The sequence below is a fragment of the Oncorhynchus mykiss genome, chromosome 3, assembly GCF_013265735.2.
Source record: "Oncorhynchus mykiss isolate Arlee chromosome 3, USDA_OmykA_1.1, whole genome shotgun sequence".
Lineage (NCBI taxonomy): Eukaryota > Metazoa > Chordata > Actinopteri > Salmoniformes > Salmonidae > Oncorhynchus > Oncorhynchus mykiss.
Genome location: NC_048567.1, coordinates 21,549,386 through 21,572,163, shown reverse-complemented (window position 1 = coordinate 21,572,163; position 22,778 = coordinate 21,549,386). Strand labels below are relative to the sequence as shown.

The 22,778-nt window shown below is 44.4% G+C and overlaps 1 protein-coding gene across 2 annotated transcripts in view; it reads left to right on the top strand.

Annotated features, from left to right (window-relative positions):
• Nucleotides 1–20,746, top strand: part of LOC110513430 (DENN domain-containing protein 4B) — a 35,903-nt gene extending 15,157 nt beyond the window's left edge. The window contains exons 2-27 of one of the 2 annotated variants that reach the window (XM_021593278.2): nt 800–1,117; nt 1,555–1,807; nt 1,924–1,993; nt 2,209–2,378; nt 5,865–6,106; nt 6,261–6,327; nt 7,037–7,095; nt 7,281–7,425; nt 7,737–7,912; nt 8,030–8,130; nt 8,422–8,637; nt 8,839–8,984; nt 9,228–9,361; nt 9,559–9,673; nt 10,572–10,907; nt 11,026–11,170; nt 11,322–11,474; nt 12,785–13,022; nt 13,139–13,421; nt 13,581–13,861; nt 14,227–14,377; nt 14,477–14,716; nt 14,827–14,926; nt 15,036–15,201; nt 17,447–17,505; nt 17,611–20,746. In XM_021593278.2, coding sequence (XP_021448953.2) covers nt 819–1,117; nt 1,555–1,807; nt 1,924–1,993; nt 2,209–2,378; nt 5,865–6,106; nt 6,261–6,327; nt 7,037–7,095; nt 7,281–7,425; nt 7,737–7,912; nt 8,030–8,130; nt 8,422–8,637; nt 8,839–8,984; nt 9,228–9,361; nt 9,559–9,673; nt 10,572–10,907; nt 11,026–11,170; nt 11,322–11,474; nt 12,785–13,022; nt 13,139–13,421; nt 13,581–13,861; nt 14,227–14,377; nt 14,477–14,716; nt 14,827–14,926; nt 15,036–15,201; nt 17,447–17,505; nt 17,611–17,756 — 4,491 coding nt within the window. In that variant the 5' untranslated portion in view covers nt 800–818 and the 3' untranslated portion in view covers nt 17,757–20,746. Of the gene's footprint in view, nt 1–799; nt 1,118–1,554; nt 1,808–1,923; nt 1,994–2,208; nt 2,379–5,864; nt 6,107–6,260; nt 6,328–7,036; nt 7,096–7,280; nt 7,426–7,736; nt 7,913–8,029; nt 8,131–8,421; nt 8,638–8,838; nt 8,985–9,224; nt 9,362–9,558; nt 9,674–10,571; nt 10,908–11,025; nt 11,171–11,321; nt 11,475–12,784; nt 13,023–13,138; nt 13,422–13,580; nt 13,862–14,226; nt 14,378–14,476; nt 14,717–14,826; nt 14,927–15,035; nt 15,202–17,446; nt 17,506–17,610 lie in introns of both variants that reach the window. The other variant, XM_021593273.2, reaches the window with a different exon arrangement.
• Nucleotides 20,747–22,778: the final 2,032 nt, after the last annotated feature.

The window sequence follows — 22,778 nt, the reverse complement described above, 5'->3', positions numbered from 1 at the left end:
AGAAACCCAGCCTAAAACCCCAAACAGCAAGCAATGCAGGTGTAGAAGCACGGTGGCTAGGAAAAACTCCCTAGAAAGGCCAAAACCTAGGAAGAAACCTAGAGAAGAACCAGGCTATGTGGGGTGGCCAGTCCTCTTCTGGCTGTGCCGGGTGGAGATTATAACAGAACATGGCCAAGATGTTCAAATGTTCATAAATGACCAGCATAATGCTCTATGCTGCTGAGGCTACAGACTTCCGCTGACCATCCGAAGTGCAACAACAAGCCGGATCCCATCCATGACTTCTGAACTTTCTTGATTTGGCAACCGTATCAAATTTATTGTTTTGTTTTCTTGTTGTATTTCCTGATGCATATGAAATCCAACTTTTAGTTGCCATGTATACTGAAATAAACTAATGGGTGAGTGGTAATTGGTGGGATCTCCCCTCTCAGCAGAACTCAGCAGCTTATTGTTGACCTCTCAGACTGGTCAGATCTGTATGAAATGAGAATGACTAAAGGCCTTTGAGTCAAAAATAAATATTTGTGTGTGGGACTGTGTGTGCATCCACATGCAGTGATAATGTTATCACTGTCCTGGTTGTTGATCTACTGCCAATGATGAGAACCAAATATTGTCTGTCTGGATAATAAGGTTATGTTTCTATAAGACTGTCGGAAGGAAGAAATCCATTATTCATCAACTGTTCAGCCAGTTGTATGTTTACATAAACGAGATTGCACAATCTCACCTTGGTTCCCCCTCCCTCTACTTCTCCTTCTCTTTTTCTCCCCCTCTCCCTCCCTCTCCACAGAAGTTGGCAGACAGGCGGCATGACGGAGGAGAAATGCCCCCAACTAGTGGACTACTTTGTGGTGGCAGGGCTGGCTCCGGGGGGCTCGGCCCCACTGGACGAAGAGGGCCAGCAGAGAGGGGGCCGGGTGGTGGAGCCGGTCATAGACCTGGCGGTGATCGCCCGGGGCTTGGGGGAGGAGGTGCCCGAGGGCTTCACCTGCATCGAGAAGACCCAGGGGGGCCACCCGGCCGGGCTGAGCGCCGGACTCATCAACAACCCCCACATGTACCTGTGTTACCGCCGTGGGCATGACAAGCCACCCATCCTTGACCTCGGGTGAGACACTCCAGCAGTGATGAAAAAAATGATCATTCTATTCTGTGTGCTGGAGTCAGACATTAGCCACAACATCAATTTAAAGCTATGCATGGTTCTTGGAGTTCACCGACTGGAGTTCACATACTATAGCTAATGCATAACATAGCTTTGAGCTTGCATTATGCAATTATTGACATACTGCATGCTGTAACCATGTACGTGTGACCACAAAGCTTTTATTGTATGCTATTGCTATGTAGCCCTAAACTGCCATAATCATTAAATTAAGTATGTCTGTATATATACCCATTGATTATTTAATGAAAGAGCTATGCACGTCACATGATACATTAATTCTGGACAAAGTGTGGGATGCAATTGGTTTCTGTGAACTGGGTAACTAGTGACATTGACTGACTCATTGTCCTGACTCTGCCCCCTCCCCCGGTCCCCAGGGTGCTGTACGAGGGCAAAGAGGTGGTGAAGCAGGGCTGGAATGTGATCGAGACCACTCCCTACAGCCGCTCAGCCAGCCTGAGCTCCGGGGGGCCTGCCACCCACCGCACCTTCCTGACCTACCGCCGGGCCCCAGAGTCCCAGGCCCTCCACACCCTGGGGGTCACAGACATCTCCCTCCTGCTGCCCAGCAAGGGGGAGGTGGCCCCCCACACCTTCTGCCGGGTGGAGAAGAACCTCAACACTGGCATAGTGCGTTTGAAGCGCTCTGTTTTTCTACTCTATTTTTTAAAACTTAATACTTAATCTCTCTCGCTCTCCCTCCATCCCTCTCTCTCTCACTGTGCTTTGTTGTTTTGGCTCCACAGTGGGGTCCAGCCTTATACCTGTGCTACAAGAGAGCTGTAGCCAAAGCCAACGCCCTAGTCTATGAAGCAGGTGAGTGTAGACTGTTCCATTCTGATGGTATCACAGCACTCATTCTGCTGCGTCGCCATATGTGACGTTCTAAACAGAGGCATATTGACCTACTTTTTCATAATTAAAGACATTTAGAAGTATAAAGATCTACCAAAAATAAAAGTATCTCTGTCGTCAGTAATCAAAATTGTACTTTTATTAACTGTCTGTCTCTGTGTGTGTGTGTTTCCCAGGTCTGATCAGTCGGTATCCTGAAGCGGACGTGGAGTCGTTCCCCCTGCCAGAGTCTGTGCCTATGTTCTGTCTGCCCATGGGTGTGACGGTGGAGAGCTGGCCCCTCAACACCAAGTACCAGCTCCCTGTCTTCTCTACCTTCGTCCTCACCAGCGCCTGTGGCGACAAGGTGGGTCCACCTGCCCGCCTCCCTCTCACACACACTCTAACACTGCACAGTGGCTGAGCTGTTGAATCCATTGGGTGATGTGCTAAGCTGTGTAGGAAGGTTCTCCTATATGCAAGCCACCGGTTCAGTCAATTTCAACAAATGACTAACTTAAGATGCCATTATTTGTCAGACATTGAAATACTTCACTCCATCCATGATGCCTGCAGTAACAGTGATAATCATAATGGTAATAGTAAAGTTTCCTAATTCATATTAAATCCAGACAACAAGCAAAACATTTTCTAATAAAAGCTCAGTTTATTCCCGAAAAGTAAATAGTAGGATGTGCCCAGGATGAACCTGACCCCTTTCTTCAACCGTTTCCAGACCCTCCTCAGACCTATATCAAGCCAAACCACCCCTTTATTCTTTCCCTGCGCAATCATCGTCATCATCTCCATCACCTCCCTCCCTCCTCCCCTTTCTTTTTCCTTTCTCTGTTCCCTAGCCTTCCTTTTCTGCTCTTCTCAGCCTTTTTCTCAAGCCGTGTTTTCTTATCCCCTGCCTTGTACTGTCCTGTCACCAAGGGGACCTGGCCATTCTTCTAAGAAAGATGACAAGTATTGTTTAACTGCAATAACAAAATACTAGTATACCTACTGAACCATGTTTAGTTGTACTACTGCTTCTACTGTATTTGTTGAAAATATGATAGTTTACTCAACAGAAGGATAGTAGAATCAACATTATAGTGCTGAAATAGTCACTAAAGCTCACCTTTGATTGACCACTCTTTGTTTCTCCATCTTTCTCTGTGAACAAATCCAATGCCTGGACTCGCCAAGCCATGTCCTCTAGCAATCCCTCCATCTTGGCTAGGTATCTTCCCCCAACGTCCAGTTTTCTCGGTCTCCATAGGATCTCCCTCTTTCTGATCTCACTGCTCTTGTCCTCCAACCACTCCCTCTCGCTCTTTAACATTCTGTTACATTTCTGTTCAAAAGGGGTTAGGTCCTGTTTTTTCCTCATGTGATCTCCCCCTGCTTTCTGAGGGTGCTCTACTGTTTGGGAGTCAGTGGGAGTCAGTGCAGGTTCCACTGTTTGGGAGTCCGTGCCATCTCTCTCCTTTGTATGGATCTGTTACGATGAAATGAAACGACTATGAGCCTATATGGAAATTTAGCCGAGACCACTTTCACATTTGCCTTCACTTGAAACAGAGCAGAAAAGTGCATCAGAAAATGCCAGTGTTTACCGAAGTTTGGCAGTGGCGTCTGGTCCTGGATCTGCCTCTGTCACGGCAGACAGTTTTCTCGTCTTCCTGAAAAAAGAAAGGGTTTCCATATAATCATGCAAACAAGACCATGACATTGATCAAGAATGGTTAGCATATGGCATCAGAACAATCTGACAATAGGCTGCAGTGTTTTGACAATATTTCTGAGTAAATGTTTTTGCTCACAGTTATTGGCCTTCTTGGGCGGATAGACACACTGCGTCCACGATTCATTACATTCCCCTCTGCCTTCTGTGGGTGTTCCACTGTTTGGTTCACAGATTCAGTGCCGTCTCTCTCCTGTGTTAGGGCAAATGGAACAACACTTAGCCTATATGGAGAGTTTAGCCAAGGCCACTCTCACATTTGCCTTCACTTGAAACAGATCTGAATTTTTTTAAATGCCAGTGTTAATACATGAATATATGGGCTGGTTTACCGAAGTTTGGCAGTGACGTCTGGTCCTGGATCTGCCTCTCTCACGGCAGACAGTTTTCTCGTCTTCCTGAAAAAAGAAACCGTTTCAATTATCATTATGACAAGAACATGACATGGTTCAAGATTGATTGGCATATGGCATGATATTAAGAATTTGAGATTAGTGTAGCATGTTTTTAAAGCTTTTTTGCATATTTTTTTAACTCACATTTTTTGCTATTCTTTGAGGGATAGATGGCACACTCCATCCGTGAGTCATTACGTCCCTCTCTGCGTTCTGAGAGTAGTCCACTGTTTGGGACACAGAGTCAGTGCTGTCTCTCTTTGTATGGATCTTTTAAGACAATGAAATAACTGTTAGTATAAAAAAAAATTATATTCTATTTTTTTTTACTTTTCAGAAAATGTCTGTTCCTCCATACTGTATTAACCGATGAATAGAAGGGCTGGTTTACCAAAATTGGACAGTGGCGTCTGATCCTGGATTTGCCTCTCTCACGGCAAACACATTTCTCGTCCTGCTGAAAATAGAACATGTTTTATCACCATGAACATGACATGGATCAAGAATGATTAGTATATGGCATCAGATTAAGAAATCTGAGCTTTAGCTATCGTATTAAAACAACATTTTCATATGATTTCCTTAAATTTACAGATCTTGCCCTTCTTCGAGGGACAGACGCACTCCGTCCACGATTCATTGCGTCCTTCTCTGCCTTCTGAGGGTGTTTCACTATTTGGGTCACAGAGTCAGGGCCTTCTCTCTCCTTTGTATGGACAAAATTAAACAACTCTCAGCCAAGACCATTCTCAAATTTGCATTAATTTGAAACAAAACTGAAAAAGTTTATTACAGAACATCTGTGTTATTAATAATTACAGTCTTATATATTGGCTGGTTTACCGAAGTAGGGCAGTGGCATCTAGCCCTCGATCGGCCTCTCCCACGGCTGACAATTTTCTCATCAGAAACTGCACTCCTTCGGGTCATGGACACACTTAGTCGTCGATTCATTGCTTTGTTGAACAGAAGGTCCAATGAATGTGTGATATCAGCTTGAAAAAATCTGCAGAAATAGCAAGTTTGTCTCTTCAAAGGATTTTTCACAGACTGACAATTTTGGAATATGATGTTCCATTGATTTTGTTTGATGATATAGTAATCATCACTATGGTAACTCAGAACTCATCTGATTATGATCAGGGAATCAGCATCATGAGCGATGACATCACAGTGACACGCCAGTGAGGCCACCAGTAAGGAGTATGTTGCTAATTCTATGGTTGCTACAACAAAAATCTAATTCTAGAACCAAATGAGCTGAAATATTTCTAATTCCACAAAATGCCTATGACCTACGGTGGCTGACAAGGTTCAGAAATACACACTCACAAAGAAATGTATATCAAGTGTGAGATATGAAGATTGCCAAACCCTAATGTTCTAATGTTGATAAATACCAACTATTTGTTGCTTGACTTGTGTGTAGTTATTTACCAATGCAGCTATTCAATATCATGCATGCCTACCTCAAATACACGTTTTAAATTGGCCATCTGTATAGACTTTATCTGCGACAGCAGCAAGAAGCTATAAAAACAACAACATTGAGATGCAAATGACTTCAGTATGAACTCGCTCACAGTTTAATTTAAAAAATGTAACTCCACTATTTCTCACAGTATCTAGCATTTGCTAAATGCTAACTGGTTACCCAGTTCAAAGCATCTAGCGTTAGCTGAATCCTTACTTCTTAACACTCCCGTGTCTCCTCTTCCCGCCCCAGGTTTACGGTGCTGCCATCCAGTTCTACGAGGCGTTCCCACGGGAGTGCCTCTCGGAGCGGCAGAGCGTCCGTCTGGGCCTGGTGAGCGTGGTGGACCGGCGGCCTATCACCAACCGCACCCTGCAAGTGAAGAAGAGCGTGTGTGTTCTCTCCCACTGGCCCTTCTTCACCGTCTTCCAGAAGTTCCTCACCTTCGTCTACCGATACTCCATCTCCGGACCCCACGTGCTGCCACTTGAGAAGTCAGTGGTCCTTCATGGCAAATATCAGCTATGTGTCTTTATAAACCTAAACTGGCTAATCTACTGGCTAACATACCTTCAGCCTATTGGCCATTGATCCATGTTATGGTTGGTTGTTTGGTTGATATATTAACATGAACTCTGCTCTCTCCAGGCACATCTCCAGCTTCATGCACAACGTCCCGTTCCCCTCCCCTCAGCGACCTCGCATCCTAGTGCAGGTAGGGACACCTGTCTTTAACTCAATTCACATTCTCCTTGTTATCTTTATTCCTTATTAACACATCAAAGCACTTTAAAGCATCAGACGGGTAGAGTGGAAAACCTTGCTAAGCATTGGTTTAGCTCAGGGCTATACAGAAGGCAGCATTAAAAACACCTAATTCAAGTAAGGCATGACTGTGATTATTAGCTGAATCAGGTGTTTTAGTGCTAGTTTAGAACAAAATCTTGCTCTGTGTGCATTACAAACGGAACCTCAGCTTGAGTTCTATTTGAGCTTGACACCAGTAGCATTGTGGTGTTTCTCACTAAAGATTTGACTTCCTCCCCCACAGGAAATGGGCGTTTAATGAATTGATGGTTTCACTGGTTAGTGTGTGCAGATGAACAGGGTAAAAATAACACCCAATCAAAACAATCGATAATTTACTGTGGATTTACAATAATTTAACATCACTGAATGATCCTTCTGGCTCTAGAAAGTAGAGACGATTGTTTAAGTTGTTTGGGGATTTCTAGAAAACTCAAATCGAGTCTCATGGGGCTTTTCAAACTTGATTCCTAATGGCTTGTTTCAAATCAACAGATATCAATTTGGTGAATGGTGGTCTATGAAATTGAAGCATGGCTAAACTTTCTTCCTTAGACCTATAGATTATTGTCCACCATGTTGGTTTGTTAATGAAAAATGTTTGTTTGTCATTTCAGCTCTCCCCCTATGACAACCTTCTCCTCTGTCAGCCTGTCTCCTCCCCCTTACTGCTCAGGTCAGTACAGTAAATCTGCATTAGGTCGAGTCGCAATAAACTGTAGTGGAATGCGTTCTTCTGCACTAGGCTCTATTGTTCCAACCATGCCTTAGTTTCCCCTAAGGGATTTCTATTATCATATAGAAGTGAATCCATTAAAACAATAATTAATTGATAAAGAGGCTGTTCTTTTCTGTCTGTAGTGGTGCCAGCTTTGTGAAGCTGCTGCAGAACCTGGGCCCTGAGAACGCCTGTGTCCTGCTGCTGGCTGTGCTGACGGAGCACAAACTACTGCTACACTCCCTCCGCCCCGACGTTCTCACCTCCGTCAGCGAGGCCCTGGTATCTGTGAGTCACACACACGCCAAACCTACACACACACACCGCCATACACACATACAAAGACATATACGTACACACACACTCATTCCAAGGGGACGGCAGGTAGCCTAGTCATTGGTGCGTTGGGCCAGTAACCGAAAGGCTGCTAGATCGAATCCCCAAGCCGATAAGGTAAAGATCTGTTGTTCTGCCCCTGAACAAGGCAGTTAACACATTGTTCCTAGGCCGTCATTGTAAATAAGAATTAGTTCTTAACTGACTTGCCTAGTTAAATCATTTTTAAAAATCTAATAAAATAATGCACTCTATCCCTCTAGATGACGTTCCCTCTGCGTTGGCACTGCCCGTACATACCCCTGTGCCCGCTGCGGCTGGCAGACGTACTGTGTGCCCCCATGCCCTTCATTGTGGGCGTCCACTCCAGCTACTTTGACCTCTATGACCCCCCTACTGACGTGGTGTGTGTTGACCTGGACACCAACACCATCTTTCAGTGAGTACACTGACCTTGAAGTCCTGGACCAGAATGCAACTGATGGAAGAGGAAGCAACAAACCAAACATACGCACGTTTGAGAGGATGAAATCCATAGTTTTGTTTTCTCTTGCAGAGCAGAGGACAAGAAGCCGTTGTCATGGCGATCACTACCAAGGAAGCAAGGCAAGATGCTGGTGAATACCCTCACCAACTTGATGAAGACACTGGAGAAAAGTGAGTGATGGCTGGAGACCATGCATGACATGCATTCTCTTCTCATCCCCCTTCTTTCAATCATTTTACATAATCTAGCCTACTTATTCTGAAGCCCATCTAGGGACTGATGCTGGAAAATGAGCAAGCTAAAACATATTGGTGCAATACATCTGACTCTTGATAATTCTATGTGCCAATGTTTTTTATCTTCATCATTTTCTCTCTGTGCCTCTCCACCACTACCCCCATTTCCATCACTTTCCCTCTCCCACAAACCAACCCCCCCCCCCCCACATTCCCCTCCATCAGTCTACACCACTGGCCAAGAGGAAGCCACCCTGGAGTTCCTGCTGACGGACTATGACCTGATCTACGGGCGTCAGAAACAGCTGGAGCTGGAGATCCAGGAGGCCTTCCTGCGTTTCATGAGCTGCCTGCTCAGGGGCTACCGCGCCTACCTGCTGCCCATCACCCAGGCCCCTTCAGACAGGACTACCGACTGCAGCTCCCTCTTCAACCTGCAGGGTCAGTGTGGGTGGGAGGGGGTGGTTGCCTGTGTGTGTGACTCATATTTTTTTAGATGTACACAAATATTATATAACATTCTAGCTGAGTATGTGTGTGTGGGTGTTTTACCTCACCTACTTACTGTGTCCATAAGCAACACCCCTGTGAAGCTAGTGTTTTAATGTGTGTCTTAAGTTAACCCCTCCCTGGCTCTTGCAGGCTTCCTGAAGTCTCGTGAACGCACCCACCAGAAGTTCTACACCCAGCTGACCAGGACCCAGATGTTCACTCAGTTCATCGAGGAGTGCTCCTTCGTCAGTGATCGCCACGCCTGTCTGGAGTTCTTCGACGAGTGTGTCCAGAAGGTCAGAATCACATCATCTTGTTTTACAGGATGTTTAGTGATGCACCATATCTTATGGAAGCCTTTAGTGTGTTGATTCTAATACTGAAACCGGATGAGCCTTTTTGTATTTGCACAACTAATAGAAATGTGTGTGATCCCATTCCTGCCCTATATGTTGTCAATGTTTGTGTATTTCTGTGTATGTGACCTGTGTTTGCGGCATGTGTGTATATATATATATATATGCGGTGTGTGTAAGCAGTCGGATGTGGAGAAGCCTGAGGAGGTGCGTCTGATAGACCTGGACGAGGCCCACAGTGGGGAGCACACGGTCTTCATCATGCCCCCAGAGGAACCCCAGGAGCCAGACGGTTCAGAGTGCCCCACTCACTATAGGTAACACAGGCTCTACATATAGCAGAGTTCGTGTTCACTAAGCTTCTCAAAGTAGGGCTGGGACTAGGATCAGTTTAGTCTTTTAAATAATAACGAATACGAGGGTTGATCTGATTCTAGATGAGCACAAATAAGGGCCCCGGCACTTTATTCTGTCTGATGCTGTGACCAGTGACAGCGTGTTTGTCTGTTTACAGCTATGAGACATTCCCTGTGCTCTGCATGGATCTTTTTGACCGGCCTCAGGACCAGCTACGTGTCCCTACCAAGGGGAGTGCCCCGAGCAGCCCTGCCCCGCGACGGACTAAACAGGTACAGACCCCAACACACTGCAACCCCGTTGAAAGCCAACACAACTATACAATAATATTAAGAGGCTGACTCACGCAGTTTAATATACATTTTTCAAATTTTATTAAGGGCATTACCATGCCTGCAAATCAAAACAAGTGATGTACTGGGCCGTACGCACACTACCTTCTGTAGTGCCTTGTGGTCGGAGGCCGAGCAATTGCCTTACCAGGTAGTGATGCAACCATGCTCTCGATGTTGCAGCTGTTGAACCTTTTGAGGACTATTTGTGTTGTGTGCCCCCCCCCCAACCCCTCTTTTACACTGTAGCTGCTCTTTATTTATCATATATGCAAAGTCACTTTAACTATACATTAATGTACATACTACCTCAATAAGCCTGACTAACCGGTGCCTGTATATAGCCTCGCTACTGTTATTTTTCACTGTCTTTTTACTTTGGTTTTTATTTCTTTACTTACCTATTGTTCACCTAATACCTTTTTTTGCACTGTTGGTTAGAGCCTGTAAGTAAGCATTTCACTGTAAGGTCTACTACACCTGTTGTATTCAGCGCACGTGACAAATAAACTTTGATTTGTATTAGCATCAATCAACTTGATCTGTTCAAGACTCCCCAGTTAGCTTTATGATAACCCAATTTTCCACAGCTAAAGAGGAAACATGCTTCACTGTTTTTCTGTGCCATTTTGAATTTAATGAGCATTCATATTTCATCCTTCATTCAATATTTAAAAGCAGGAAGCACAGTGGCGGCTGTGTATTTTGAGTGAATACCCCAAGCACCCTTCAGGGTTGTTAAGTTCTCCTACTAGGACACATAGGAACCACATTATTACGGCTTTAGTAAATCTAGATTGGATGACCTAACTCCTCTGTATCCCTCTCTCTCCTTTAGGAGATTAAGCTGGCACAGAAGCGGGCACAGATATACTCGGCAGTGCCCGACATGTGGTCCAAATGCCTGCTGGGCCACTGCTATGGGCTGTGGTTCATATACCTGCCCACCTTTGTGCGGGCGGAGAGTGCCAAGGTGCGTGCCTTGCAAACGGCATATGAGGTGCTCAAGCACATGGAGACCAGGAAGGTGGTACTACCAGATGAGGTGTGTTACAGGATCCTGATGCAGCTGTGTGGGCAGTACGGGCAGCCTGTGCTCGCTGTTAGGGTACTTCTGGAGATGAAGAAAGCTGGGATCACACCCAACACCATCACCTATGCATACTACAACAAGGTGAGACATTATTTACTTCAATTAAAAATAGAGTTGAATCCCGTCTGTGATCCCATCTGAAGTGTTGTCTTTTTTCTCTCCATATTGACTCACCTCTGGCTCGGCCCTCTCTCCTCAGGCAGTGCTGGAGAGCAAGTGGCCCTCCACCAATCAGGGTGGCCGTCTGCGCTGGGCCAAGTTGCGTAACGTTCTGATGGCCGTGGCGCAGTTCAGACAGCCAATCAAACAACGGCTGAAGAGTGGTTCAGTACGCTCGCGGACAGGTCAGGACATATTTACATGTTATTTGTTTTTTACTATTGTTTATAACAATAAATAGTCATTGGTTTTAGAGTGGCCTTTTTAATGGTTTTAATTCAAATCATTATATATGTTAAAACATAGAGGTGAAACGTGTTTTGTCTTTTTAAAAAGATACAATGGACAGTAACCAACGGTCCCGCCCACAATCTAACCTGATTCGTCAGTCCAGCTGGAGCGGCCTGAGTGAAAGCTCCAGCCACGAATCGCTGACGGGGTCTATGGTGAAGAGCAACAGCCTGAACAGCATGAGAGGCTCAACAGACAGTGAGTGACGGATATCTATTTTATAGAAATAGCACGGTCATTGGAATATTATATGGCATTGAGGAGTACACCAACTCAGTCACCGGTTTCATCAATAAGTGCATTGCCGACGTCGTCCCAACAGTGACCGTACGTACATATCCCAACCAGAAGCCATGGATTACAAGCAACATTTGCACCGAGTTAAATGCTGCCGCCTTCAAGGAGCAGGACACTCATCCGGACGCTTATAATAAATCTTGCTATGCCCTCAGACGAACCATCAAACAGGCAAAGCGTCAATACAGGACTTAGATTGAATCCTACTACACCAGCTCTGACGCTCGTCGGATGTGGCAGGGCTTGCAAACTGTTACGGACTACAAAGGGAAACCCAGCCGTGAGTTGCTCCCTCAACGTGAGCAAGACAAAGAAGCTGATCGTGGACTATAGGAAAAGGAGGGCCGAACACGCCTCCATTGACATCGCTGGGGCTGTAGTGGAGCGGGTAGAGTTTCAAGTTCATTGGTGTCCACATCGCCAACAAACTATCATGGTCGAATCACACCAAGACAGTTGTGAAGAGGGCACAACAACACCTTTTCCCCCTAAGGAGACTGAAAAGATTTGGCCAAAAGTTTTACAGCTGCACCATCCAGAGCATCCTGACCGGTTGCATCACCGCCTGGTATGGCAACTGCTCGGAATCCGACCGGAAGGCGCTACAGAGGGTAGAGCATGTGACCCAGGGCATCAATGGGGCCAAACTTTCTGCCATCGACACTGCCACTAGGCAGTGTCAGAGGAAAGCCCAAAAAATGGTCAGACTCCGGTGACCTAAGTCATAGACTGTTCTCTCTGCTACCACACGGCAAGTGGTACCGGAGTGCCAAGTCTAGGTCCAAAAGGCTCCTTAACAGCTTCTACCCCCAAGCCATAAGACTGCTGAACAATTAATAAAATGGCCACCCGGACTATTTCCATTTTTACACTGCTGCTACTCACTATTTATTATCAACGCATAGTCACTTTACCAGTACCTACATGTACAAATTACTGACTAACCTATACCTCCACACATTGTCTCGGTACCGGTACCCCCAGTATTTTCACTTTATTTAGTAGATATTTTCTTAACTCTATTTCTTTAACTGCATTGTTGGGTAAGGGCTTGTGAGAAACATTTCCCGGTAAGGTCTACTCCTGTTGTTATTGCCGCATATGAGAAATAAAATGGGATTTGATTTAAGGTTTAATGTAACATAACACTCTCATCAAACAACTGTGTCTAATGTTTGGGAACCACCCTCCTAACAATTTCCACCCCACAGAGTCTAAGCTCTCAATGAAGGCGGTGCTCCGGAACCCAGGTGCCAATGGCTGCAGCAATCCTGCCTCCCGTAAGCCCCCTGTGGGGCCACGAGACACCTCCACCCCTTCTCCCTTTCCCCCTGGTGGTGTCCTGGTGCGCCGCGACCAGGTGTGCCTGTCCACCTTCTACAAAGACTGTGCCGAGACGACCGTCTCTGACCCCAACTGCAGCTGCCAGCCTGGGGAGAGAGATGGCAGGTGAGGGGGTGGAGAAGCTGGGACTGATATGTTCTGGTATGTTTTTGGATTACAGTTTGAATATCACTCAGATATACTATAAGAGTATGTCTCCCATTCCTCTGTTCTCAATGTAGGCCACCTGGGCCGAGAGACACCGTGAGCCGCAAGGCCGTGGACGAGAACTACAATAATGTGTCACCGCAGAGTCGGGGAAGCCTGGCAGGGAAACTACAGCAGCTGCTCACACCTACTCGCCATCGAGTCTCGGGGCGGCGGGCCGCAAGTGTAGACGCTCGGCGCTCGGGGGGTGAAAACGGGCCGGTGCGCAGGGTGTCGGAACAGAGGCCGTCCCGAAAAGCCCAGGTGGCTGAGAGCCTGCTGAAGGCTAAGGAGAGGCTCTACACTGCTACCTCTGAGGTGAGGGGACAACATGTGGGTTGTTGTAGCTTATAGTCTTACTCTACTGTATTGCCCAAATTATTTAGTTTACTGTGGTAAAATGCATTTGCAGATGTAGGGAGAGTTATCAAACCTGTCAAAACGTGCTTAATGTTTCTCCATCCTTTCCCTCTGTAGAGTTCTCTGTCGGTGGGGAGTGACGTCGACCTCCCTGAAACCACCAATTTGGCCTTTCCTCTCCGCAAGTCCTGGGACACCAACCAAGAGGGAGCAGGACTAGAGGTGTTGATGTCGAGCTGCTCCCTGTGTCGGAGCTGTAACTCCCTGGTCTATGATGAGGAGATAATGGCCGGGTGGACGTCTGACGACTCCAACCTCAACTCCAGCTGTCCCTTCTGCTCGACCACCTTCGTCCCCCTTCTCAACGCTGAGATCTGTGACCTAGGACCTGTCAGCAGGTAGGACTACTCCTCTCATCACCCTAACATTTAAGTGTGTCTCAAATGGCACCCTATTCCCTATATAGTGCACTACTTTTGACTGCCCTTCATTTTGACTCCTATTCTTATTCAATCTGTCTATTCAGGGCCATGTGCAGTTCTCACCATATGCATTTGGAAAGTGAAGCTACGGTTTTACTGACTAAATACATATGGCGAGGACTGTGTAATGTATGGTGAGGACTGTGTAATGTATGGTGAGGACTGTGTAATGTATGGTGAGGATTGTATGGTGGGGACTGTATGATGCATGGTGAGGACTGTATGAGTCTTAAACTGAATGAACTTTAGACATTTTTTTTTAAACAAAACGCTCACCACAGCCTGGAACGTACCAATTGGAACATGGACGAGGAGGTGGATAGCGCAGCCAAGTCCCCTGGTGACCTGGAGGCCATCCTGGGTCACAACGGTGTGAGTGAGGACTCCAGCTCTGAGACCAGCAGTTATTCTGAAAGCAGCAGCGCTACCATGGTACTCTACCAACACTGGTTTATTTGTCATCTTTATCTGTTGGCTTCTGGGAAATATTCAGTCTAGCTATACCCACAGTTAACGTGTTATTGACTCCAGGGATCATCGGTGGGCGGGTCGCCCCAGGTGACGGTGGCCTACCTGAGCCCATTGGTGCTGCGCAAGGAGCTTGAGAGCCTGCTGGAGAACGAGGGTGAGGCGGTGCTGTCGCAGGGCCAGCTCCTGGACAGCCACTCTATCATCTTCTGGAACATGGTTTGGTACTTCCATCGCCTGGGCCTGCCCAGCAATCTGCTGCAGCTGGTTCGCTCCTCACCGCTGGCCAACCAACTAGCACAGGTAACTCCACTCCCATGCTTTTCTTGGGGCCTAGTGATTAATTATTAGCATTAGTATATTACAATACATAATGTCCTCATACTAATGTTGAGCTCCTATCTGTGTGTCAGACTTCAGAGAACTCAGCAGTGAGGGTGAGGCTGCTGTGGGACACACTGACCCCTGACACAGACTACTGGCCCCCCCTCTACATCCTGTGGAGGATACACAGTAAGATAAACACGTTATTCACTTGGAAATAGTCAGATGACACAGGTTCAGATCCTTTCATGAATTACATCTCTCGCTCTCTCTCGCTCTCACTCTCTCACTCACTCAGGTGGCGTACCCATGCGGAACCACAGCTGGCGGAGGCACAACCACCCCTTCACCCTGGCCTTCCTGGAGGAAGTGCTGCGCTGGGTCGGCATGAACGAGGTACACAAGGGAATCACTCTCTTCCTGGAAACCATTGCCAAGCAACCAGGCACACCCAAGATACAAAGGTGAGTGCAGGAAATTGCCTCTGAATCATCAATTGTTGATAGCATTTTTTGTTTGTGTAAGTAATAGTGCCTTCAGAAAGTATTCACACCCCTTGACTTTTTTCACATTTTGTTGTTACACTCGGAATTTAAAATGGATTAAAAAAATTATAATTGTCACTGGCCTACACATTCATTAATTAAAAATGAAAAGCTGAAATGTCTTCAGTCAATAAGTAATAAACCCCTTTGTTATGGCAAGCCTAAATATACTGAAAAAATATATAAATGCATGTAAAGTGTTAGTCCCATGTTTCATTAGCTGAAATAAAACATCCCAGAAATGTTACATACGCACTAAAGCAAATTTCTCTAAAATGTTGTACACAAATTTGTTTACGTCCCTGTTAGTGAGCATGTCTCCTCTATCCACCTGACAGGTGTGACATATCAATAAGCAGATTAAACAGCATAATAACTACACAGGTGCACCTTGTGCCCGGGACAATAAATGGCCACTATAAAATGTGCCGTTGTCACACAACACAATGCCACAGATGCGCAATTGGTTGACTGCAGGAATTTCCATTGTTACTAGAGAATTTGATGTTAATTTCTCTACTATAAGCTCTAAAAGCTTATAAAAATTCAATTCAACATCATTTTAGAGAATTTGGCAGTACGTCCAACCGGCCTCACAACCGCAGACCACATGTAACCACGCCTGCCCAGGACCTCCACACCCGACTTCTGAGGAGTATTTTTGACTGATATCCCTTTTGTGGGGGAAAAACTCATTCTGATTAGAGGCGGGCAGAGGCGCCCCTGCCCAGTCATGTGAAATCTATAGATTAGGACCTAATTTATTTATTTAAATTTACTGATTTCCTTATATGAACTGTAACTATTGCATGTTACATTTTTATTGCATGTTGCATTTTATATAGTTAATGAGTAAAAAATTGCTTAACAAGTCACAAGTTTCATGAATAGTGTTTAACATGATTTTTAGTACTTAATTGTATGTGTCGGGTACTGAGATTATCTGTAAGGTCCCTCAGTTGAGCAGTGATTTTCAAACACAGATTCAACCACGAAGACCAGGGAGGTTTTGCAATGCCTCGCAAAGAAGGGCACCTATTGGTAGATGGGTAAAAAAAATTACGACATTGAATATCCTTGATGAAGTTATTAATTACAATTTGGATGGTGTATCAATAAACCCAGTCACTACAAAGATGCAGGCGTCGTTCCTAACTCGGTTGTCGGAGAGAAAGGAAACCGCTCAGGGATTTCCCTATGAGGCCAAACAGTTACAGAGTTTAATGGCTGTGATAGGACAACAATAAGAATGGATCAACAACATTGTAGTTAGTGTGCAATACTAACCTAATTGACAGAATGAAAAGGAAGCCTGTACATAATAAAAATATTCCAAAACATGCATCCTGTTTGCAACAAGGCATTAAAGTAATACTGCAAAGAATGTGGCAAAGCAATTCACTTTTTGTATTGAATACAAAGTGTTAGGTTTGGGGAAAATCCAATACAACACATTACTTGAGTACCACTCTCCATATTTTCAGGCGTAGTGGTGGCTGCATCATGATATGGGAATGCTTGTAATCATTAAGGACTGGGGAGTTTTTCAGGATGAAAAAGAAACAGAATAGAGCTAAGCACAGAGGAATACCTGATTGTCTGCTTTTCACCAGCAGGATAATAACCTAAAGCACAAGGTCAAATCTACACTGGAGTTGCTTACCAAGAAGACAGTGAATGTTCCTGAGTGTCCGAGTTACAGTTTTGACTTAAATCTACTTGAAATCTATGGCAAGACCTGAAAATGGTTGTCTAGCAATGATCAACAACAAACTTGACAGATTTTGAAGAGTTTTGAAAAGAATAATGGGCAAATGTTGCACAATCCAGGTGTGGAAAGCTCTTAGAGACTTACCCAAAAAGACTCACAGCTGTAATTGCTGCCAAAAGTGCGTCTTGAAAGTATTGACTCAGGGGTATGAATACTTATGTAAATGAGATATTTCATTTTCAATTAAATGTCTAAACATGTTTTTACTTTGTCATTTTGGGGCATTGTGTGTAAATGGGTGAGAAAAAAATATATTTAATCAATTTTGAATTCAGGGTGTAACACAACAATGTGGAATAAGTCAAGGGGTATGATACTGTATTTTCTCAAGGCACTGTTTTCGTTATATGATTGCACAATTGTGATCGATAGTACTTTGTGTTGTGTGTCCAGGAGTCTGTACAGAGAGATGCTCTTCCTCACGCTGGCTGCCATGGGTAGAGATCACGTTGGTAAGCAGCCTCTTTAAGACACTTCAAACACAGTTGGAATACAAGAACTTCAGTATAGTTTCAAACCAACCAGGCTTATTGCTTACACCACTTTCTGTCTTTTAGCTGCGTTTGATAAGAAATACAAGGCTGCGTACCAACGGCTGAGTGGCTCCTTGGGCCGCGAGGAGCTCCGCAGGAAGCGAGCCCAGCCACCTAGCCCCAAGGCTGTGGACTGCAGACGGAGCTTCCTTCTGCCCCTCGAGTGCTAATACCACCTGCAGGCTCCACCCACTCCAATCCAGATCCGCCCCCATCGCTGCTGCCTCCACTCCCTAGAACACTGATACCCAGCTGCCAAGAAGAAGGGATTGGAGAAGTTAGACCAAAAACAACAGACAGATAATTCTGCCTTCACTTTGGACTTCTCCATTGTGCTGCCACCTAGCACAGCTTGGCCACACTATAAAAGCCCCCTGACTGTGTAACCACACCTCACTATCCTTGTTTATGTGAACCCGATATCTACATTTGACCTTCATTAATTTCCATTGTGCAACTGGCCTTTGGACAGCTTCCTCAATAACTAACAACCCTCTCGTCCTATAGTTTGGCTACAGGGATTATTGGACCTGGTACATACAGCCCAGCCCCCTTGGACTTTGCTCATTGCTCATATATACATGGCCTCTGCCTCACCAATATAACTCATACTGGTTTGTAGGTCATAAACCATGCATTTCATTCGTATGCAACATGTAAGGCATATTACCGACCTGCGATCTATGCATTCAATGTGAATATATTCTATAATTTGCATTGCTTTCAGACAGAAAATCTCATGAGTGGGAGATGTCTAGTGATCCTTGATGTGATGGGAAGTGTCTATCATCGAACTGTAACATACATTACATTGCAAGGGTACATACCAATCACTCAGTCACAGTCAAAACCTTTAGATTAGATCGCATTTCATGCCTCTCTTGCTCTTTTTCACCCTCTGGAATGAATTCTGTCAACTGGACACTGCTTCAGCAAGTCAATCCAAACGAGGATGTTTACTCTGGGAGAGGATGATATTGAATATCGACTTCGGGTGAGGATATCTTCGGGAGGATTATGTCAGCTCAGATGTCGAATCTGGGAGAGAATTATGTCAACTAAGAAAGGATGATGTTGACTGGGAAAGGATGATGTCAACTCTCGGAAAGGATGATGTCAAATCTGGGAGATGATGTCAACTCTGGTAAAGGAGGATGTTGACTGGGAAAGGATGATGTTTCCTATTGATTTTGGGAGAGTATGATGTTAACTATCGGTTTTGGGAGCAGATGGTGAGCTGTGGGGATCAGCAATGTAATGGTTTGATCACTATCACTATATGGTTTCCTTAGTGTGTGTGTTTTCCAGCTCATGGTGTGGAATGGAGCTATGGTCAAACTTTGGGTATGGCATGAAATAGCCTATGCAGAGTCGCCAGAAATGCTAACATCCGGTTGTCAGGGATACAGTATTTTCAACCTGACGGAAGTGGGAACTCTGCTCAGGCATCTTTCTATGCCTGCAACATTAGGTTAGGCAGGAAGTGGAGGGGGTGTGACTGGGAACAGACACTGACAGTCAAGGAGAATCCACGAGTCCTATAAAACCCCAGTCCTGCGCCCCTACATCACAACCAGGAAGGACTTTTCATACATGGACACACATACATATTGCATACAGGATTTATCAGTTGTATTGTGTTTTTAATTCCCTGTACTGTTCTTGTGAATTTGAAGTGTGATTGGGGGTTCTCAGTTCAAGAACTGATTCTCAGAAAGTGGCTGACAGAAGAATAAAAGAAAAACGTGTAGAAGGGGGGTTGATTATGGTATGTATGATGTCATGTGTGTTCTCATGTTTTATGCGTATTTACCTCATCTCATACCTCTTTTCCCGTGTTAAACGGGAGTGATTTGTCTGGGAGGATGGTCCACAAGGAAATGACTGTGATGGACCTTTAGTAGTAGTAGAATGTGATGGAACTTGAGTCACACATCACCAGTTTTTCATTCACCACACATTTAGGCCAGTAGTGGGTTAAGAATTTTTGGCAGAGATCAAAGAACTTTAGAAGATCCAGTTGAGTGGAAGTGTTTAAGGAGAGGAAGGTACTTCACTGTGGAGCACATACTTACCTACTAGGTTCTTGTTTTCATGTACAGTACCTGTGAGGCCTTTTCCCCTCTTATTTGAACACTTTATTTGTTGTTCGACTTTGTATATGAAAACAAATGAATTGCACAATGGACTTTTCATTTTCTTTCAATTTCATATGATGTTGCCACACTGTTAAATGCCTCTGTTACCGTCATACCTTGTTTTTGATCTTGCAGTGTTATATAGCAGCGTCACGAGAGAACGCCTTGTGTTCTGCCTTTGAAGATTGTGTGAGTGACAGAAATTATTGTCCCCACCTGGGGAGTAAAGCTGTATTTACAACTAGGGATGTGAAGTTGTAGCGAGAACAATTTTCAGATCTCATATTTTAGTCCTGAGGGTGAGATATATTTCAGATGGCACTGATATCATTGTGAGTCTACCCATATATCATTAAAGTACAAGGGAGACATTGTTTGCACACAGCCATCCAGTCAACAGGGATATACAGACTGGAGCAAAGCATTGAGTATTCTCAGCCAGTAGAGGGCAGTAGGGCATGCAGAGTCCAGTTCTAGCCATTGGTAGGGTGAATTGGGCTTGATCATGCTAAGGCAACCCTGGTCTTGGAATTGACACGTCTTTAGTAATAACATGGTGGGAACCTGTTTATTCAAATTGCCTATCAGTGGTCATGATGTAAAGGAGACCCAAGAGGGAATGCTGTTTAAAAGTTAAGACTTGAGTTATCGTCAGCGTCTCTAATTACACCCTATTTGGCTCTTGGTCAAAGGTAGTGAACTGTATGGATAGTAGGTTGATAAAATGGTGTATATTTTGAGATTTCCCAGCCCGAAGTTAGATTGTAAAAATAAGGTAGGTAGATTTGTTCCCCAACGTAGGCAATATTACATTTATGGCCACTATTTCAATGCACCGGACTGCAAGTGAATATAAGGGACATTTATATTGTCTGTTCCTTTATTGGTCAAGTGAGCAAAGAAATTAAGAGAGGATATCTGTATTTAAAATATATTGTGTTTGCTGTTGTAATTTATATGGATGTGACTTCAGTTGTAAATGTCTTGTTTTATAGAAGGAAAATACAAACAGATTCCCCAAAGTTCTGTTTTCTTGTGTGATTTAATGTATGATTTTCTCTCTGCCTAACAATAGTATTAGAGCGGCTCTAAATTACATCCTAAAATAGTTTTCTCTGACCCGTCTTTGTTCTGAAGTATTGAAAAGTTTTCAGGCCAGATAAAGCAGCAAATATTGTTCAATTGTGTGTGTATATATACAGTACCAGTCAAAAGTTTGGACACCTACTCATTCTAGGGTTTTTCTTTATTTTTACTATTTTCTACATTGTAGAATTAATAGTGAAGACATCAGAACTATGAAATAACACAGTAACCAAAAAACTGTTAAACAAATGTAAATATATTTTATACTTCAGATTCTTCAAAGTAGCCACCCTTTGCCTTGATGACAGCTTTGCACAATTATCTTTGTGCAAATTATCTTTGAAGACAGGGTCCTGAAAAAGGGACGTTTATTTTTTTGAAATGTCCCTTTTTCAGGACCCTGTCTTTCAAAGACAATTCGTAAAAATCCAAATAACTTTACAGATCTTCATTGTAAAGGGTTTAGACACTGTTTCCCATGCTTGTTCAACGAACCATAAACAATTAATGAACATGCACCTGTGGAACGGTCGTTAAGACACTAACAGCTTATAGACGGTAGGCAATTGAGGTCACAGTTATGAAAACTTAGGACATTAAAGAGGCCTTTCTACTGACTCTGAAAACCCCCAAAACAAAGATGCACAGGGTCCCTGCTCATCTGCGTGAACGTGCCTTAGGCATGCTGCAAAGAGGCATGAGGACTGCAGATGTGGTCAGGGCAATAAATTGCTATATCCGTACTGTGAGACGCCTAAGACAGCGCTACAGGGAGACAGGGAGGACAGGTTATAGTCATCGCAGTGGCAGACCACGTGTAACAACACCTGCACAGGATTGGTACATCTGAACATCACACCTCCGGGACAGGTACAAACAGGATGGCAACAACAAGACCACTGATAATCTCCCTCGATCTGGGGCTCCACGCAAGATCTCACCCCGTGGGGTCAAAATGATCACAAGAACGGTGAGCAAAAAAACCAGAACCACACAGGGGGGACCTAGTGAATGACCTGCAGAGAGCTGTGACCAAAGTAACAAAGCCTACCATCAGCAAGGGCATTGAAGAAGAAACGTGGCTGGGTCTTTCAGCATGACAATGATCCCAAACACACCGCCCGGGCAACGAAGGAGTGGCTTCGTAAGAAGCTTTTCAAGGTCCTGGAGTGGCCTAGCCAGTCTCCAGATCTCAACCCCATAGAAAATCTTTGGAGGGAGTTGAAAGTCCGTGTTGCCCAGCAACAGCCCCAAAACATCACTGCTCTAGAGGAGATCTGCATGGAGGAATGGGCCAAAATACCAGCAACAGTGTGTGAAAACCTTGTGAAGACTTACAGAAAACGTTTGACCTCTGTCATTGCCAACAAAGGGTATATAACAGTATAAGTATTGAGATAAACTTTTGTTATTGACCAAATACTTATTTTCCACCATAGTTTGCAAATAAATTCATTAAAAATCCTACAATGTGATTTTCTGGATTTTTTTCCCTCATTTTGTCTGTCATAGTTGAAGTGTACCTATGATGAAAATTACAGCCCTCTCTCATCTTTTTAAGTGGGAGAACTTGGACAATTGGTGGCTGACTAAATACTTTTTTGCCCCACTGTATCTGTGGAAATTGTTCAGTTTAAGTCTCAGTTGTTGAATCTTTTTATGTTAATACAAATATTTACATGTTAAGTTTGCTGAAAATAAATGCAGTTGACAGTGAGAGGACGTTTCTTTTTATTTTGCTGAGTTTGTGTGTGTGTGTATGTGTATATACAGTGCCTTGCGAAAGTATTCGGCCCCCTTGAACTTTGCGACCTTTTGCCACATTTCAGGCTTCAAACATAAAGATATAAAACTGTATTTTTTTGTGAAGAATCAACAACAAGTGGGACACAATCATGAAGTGGAACGACATTTATTGGATATTTCAAACTTTTTTAACAAATCAAAAACTGAAAAATTGGGCGTGCA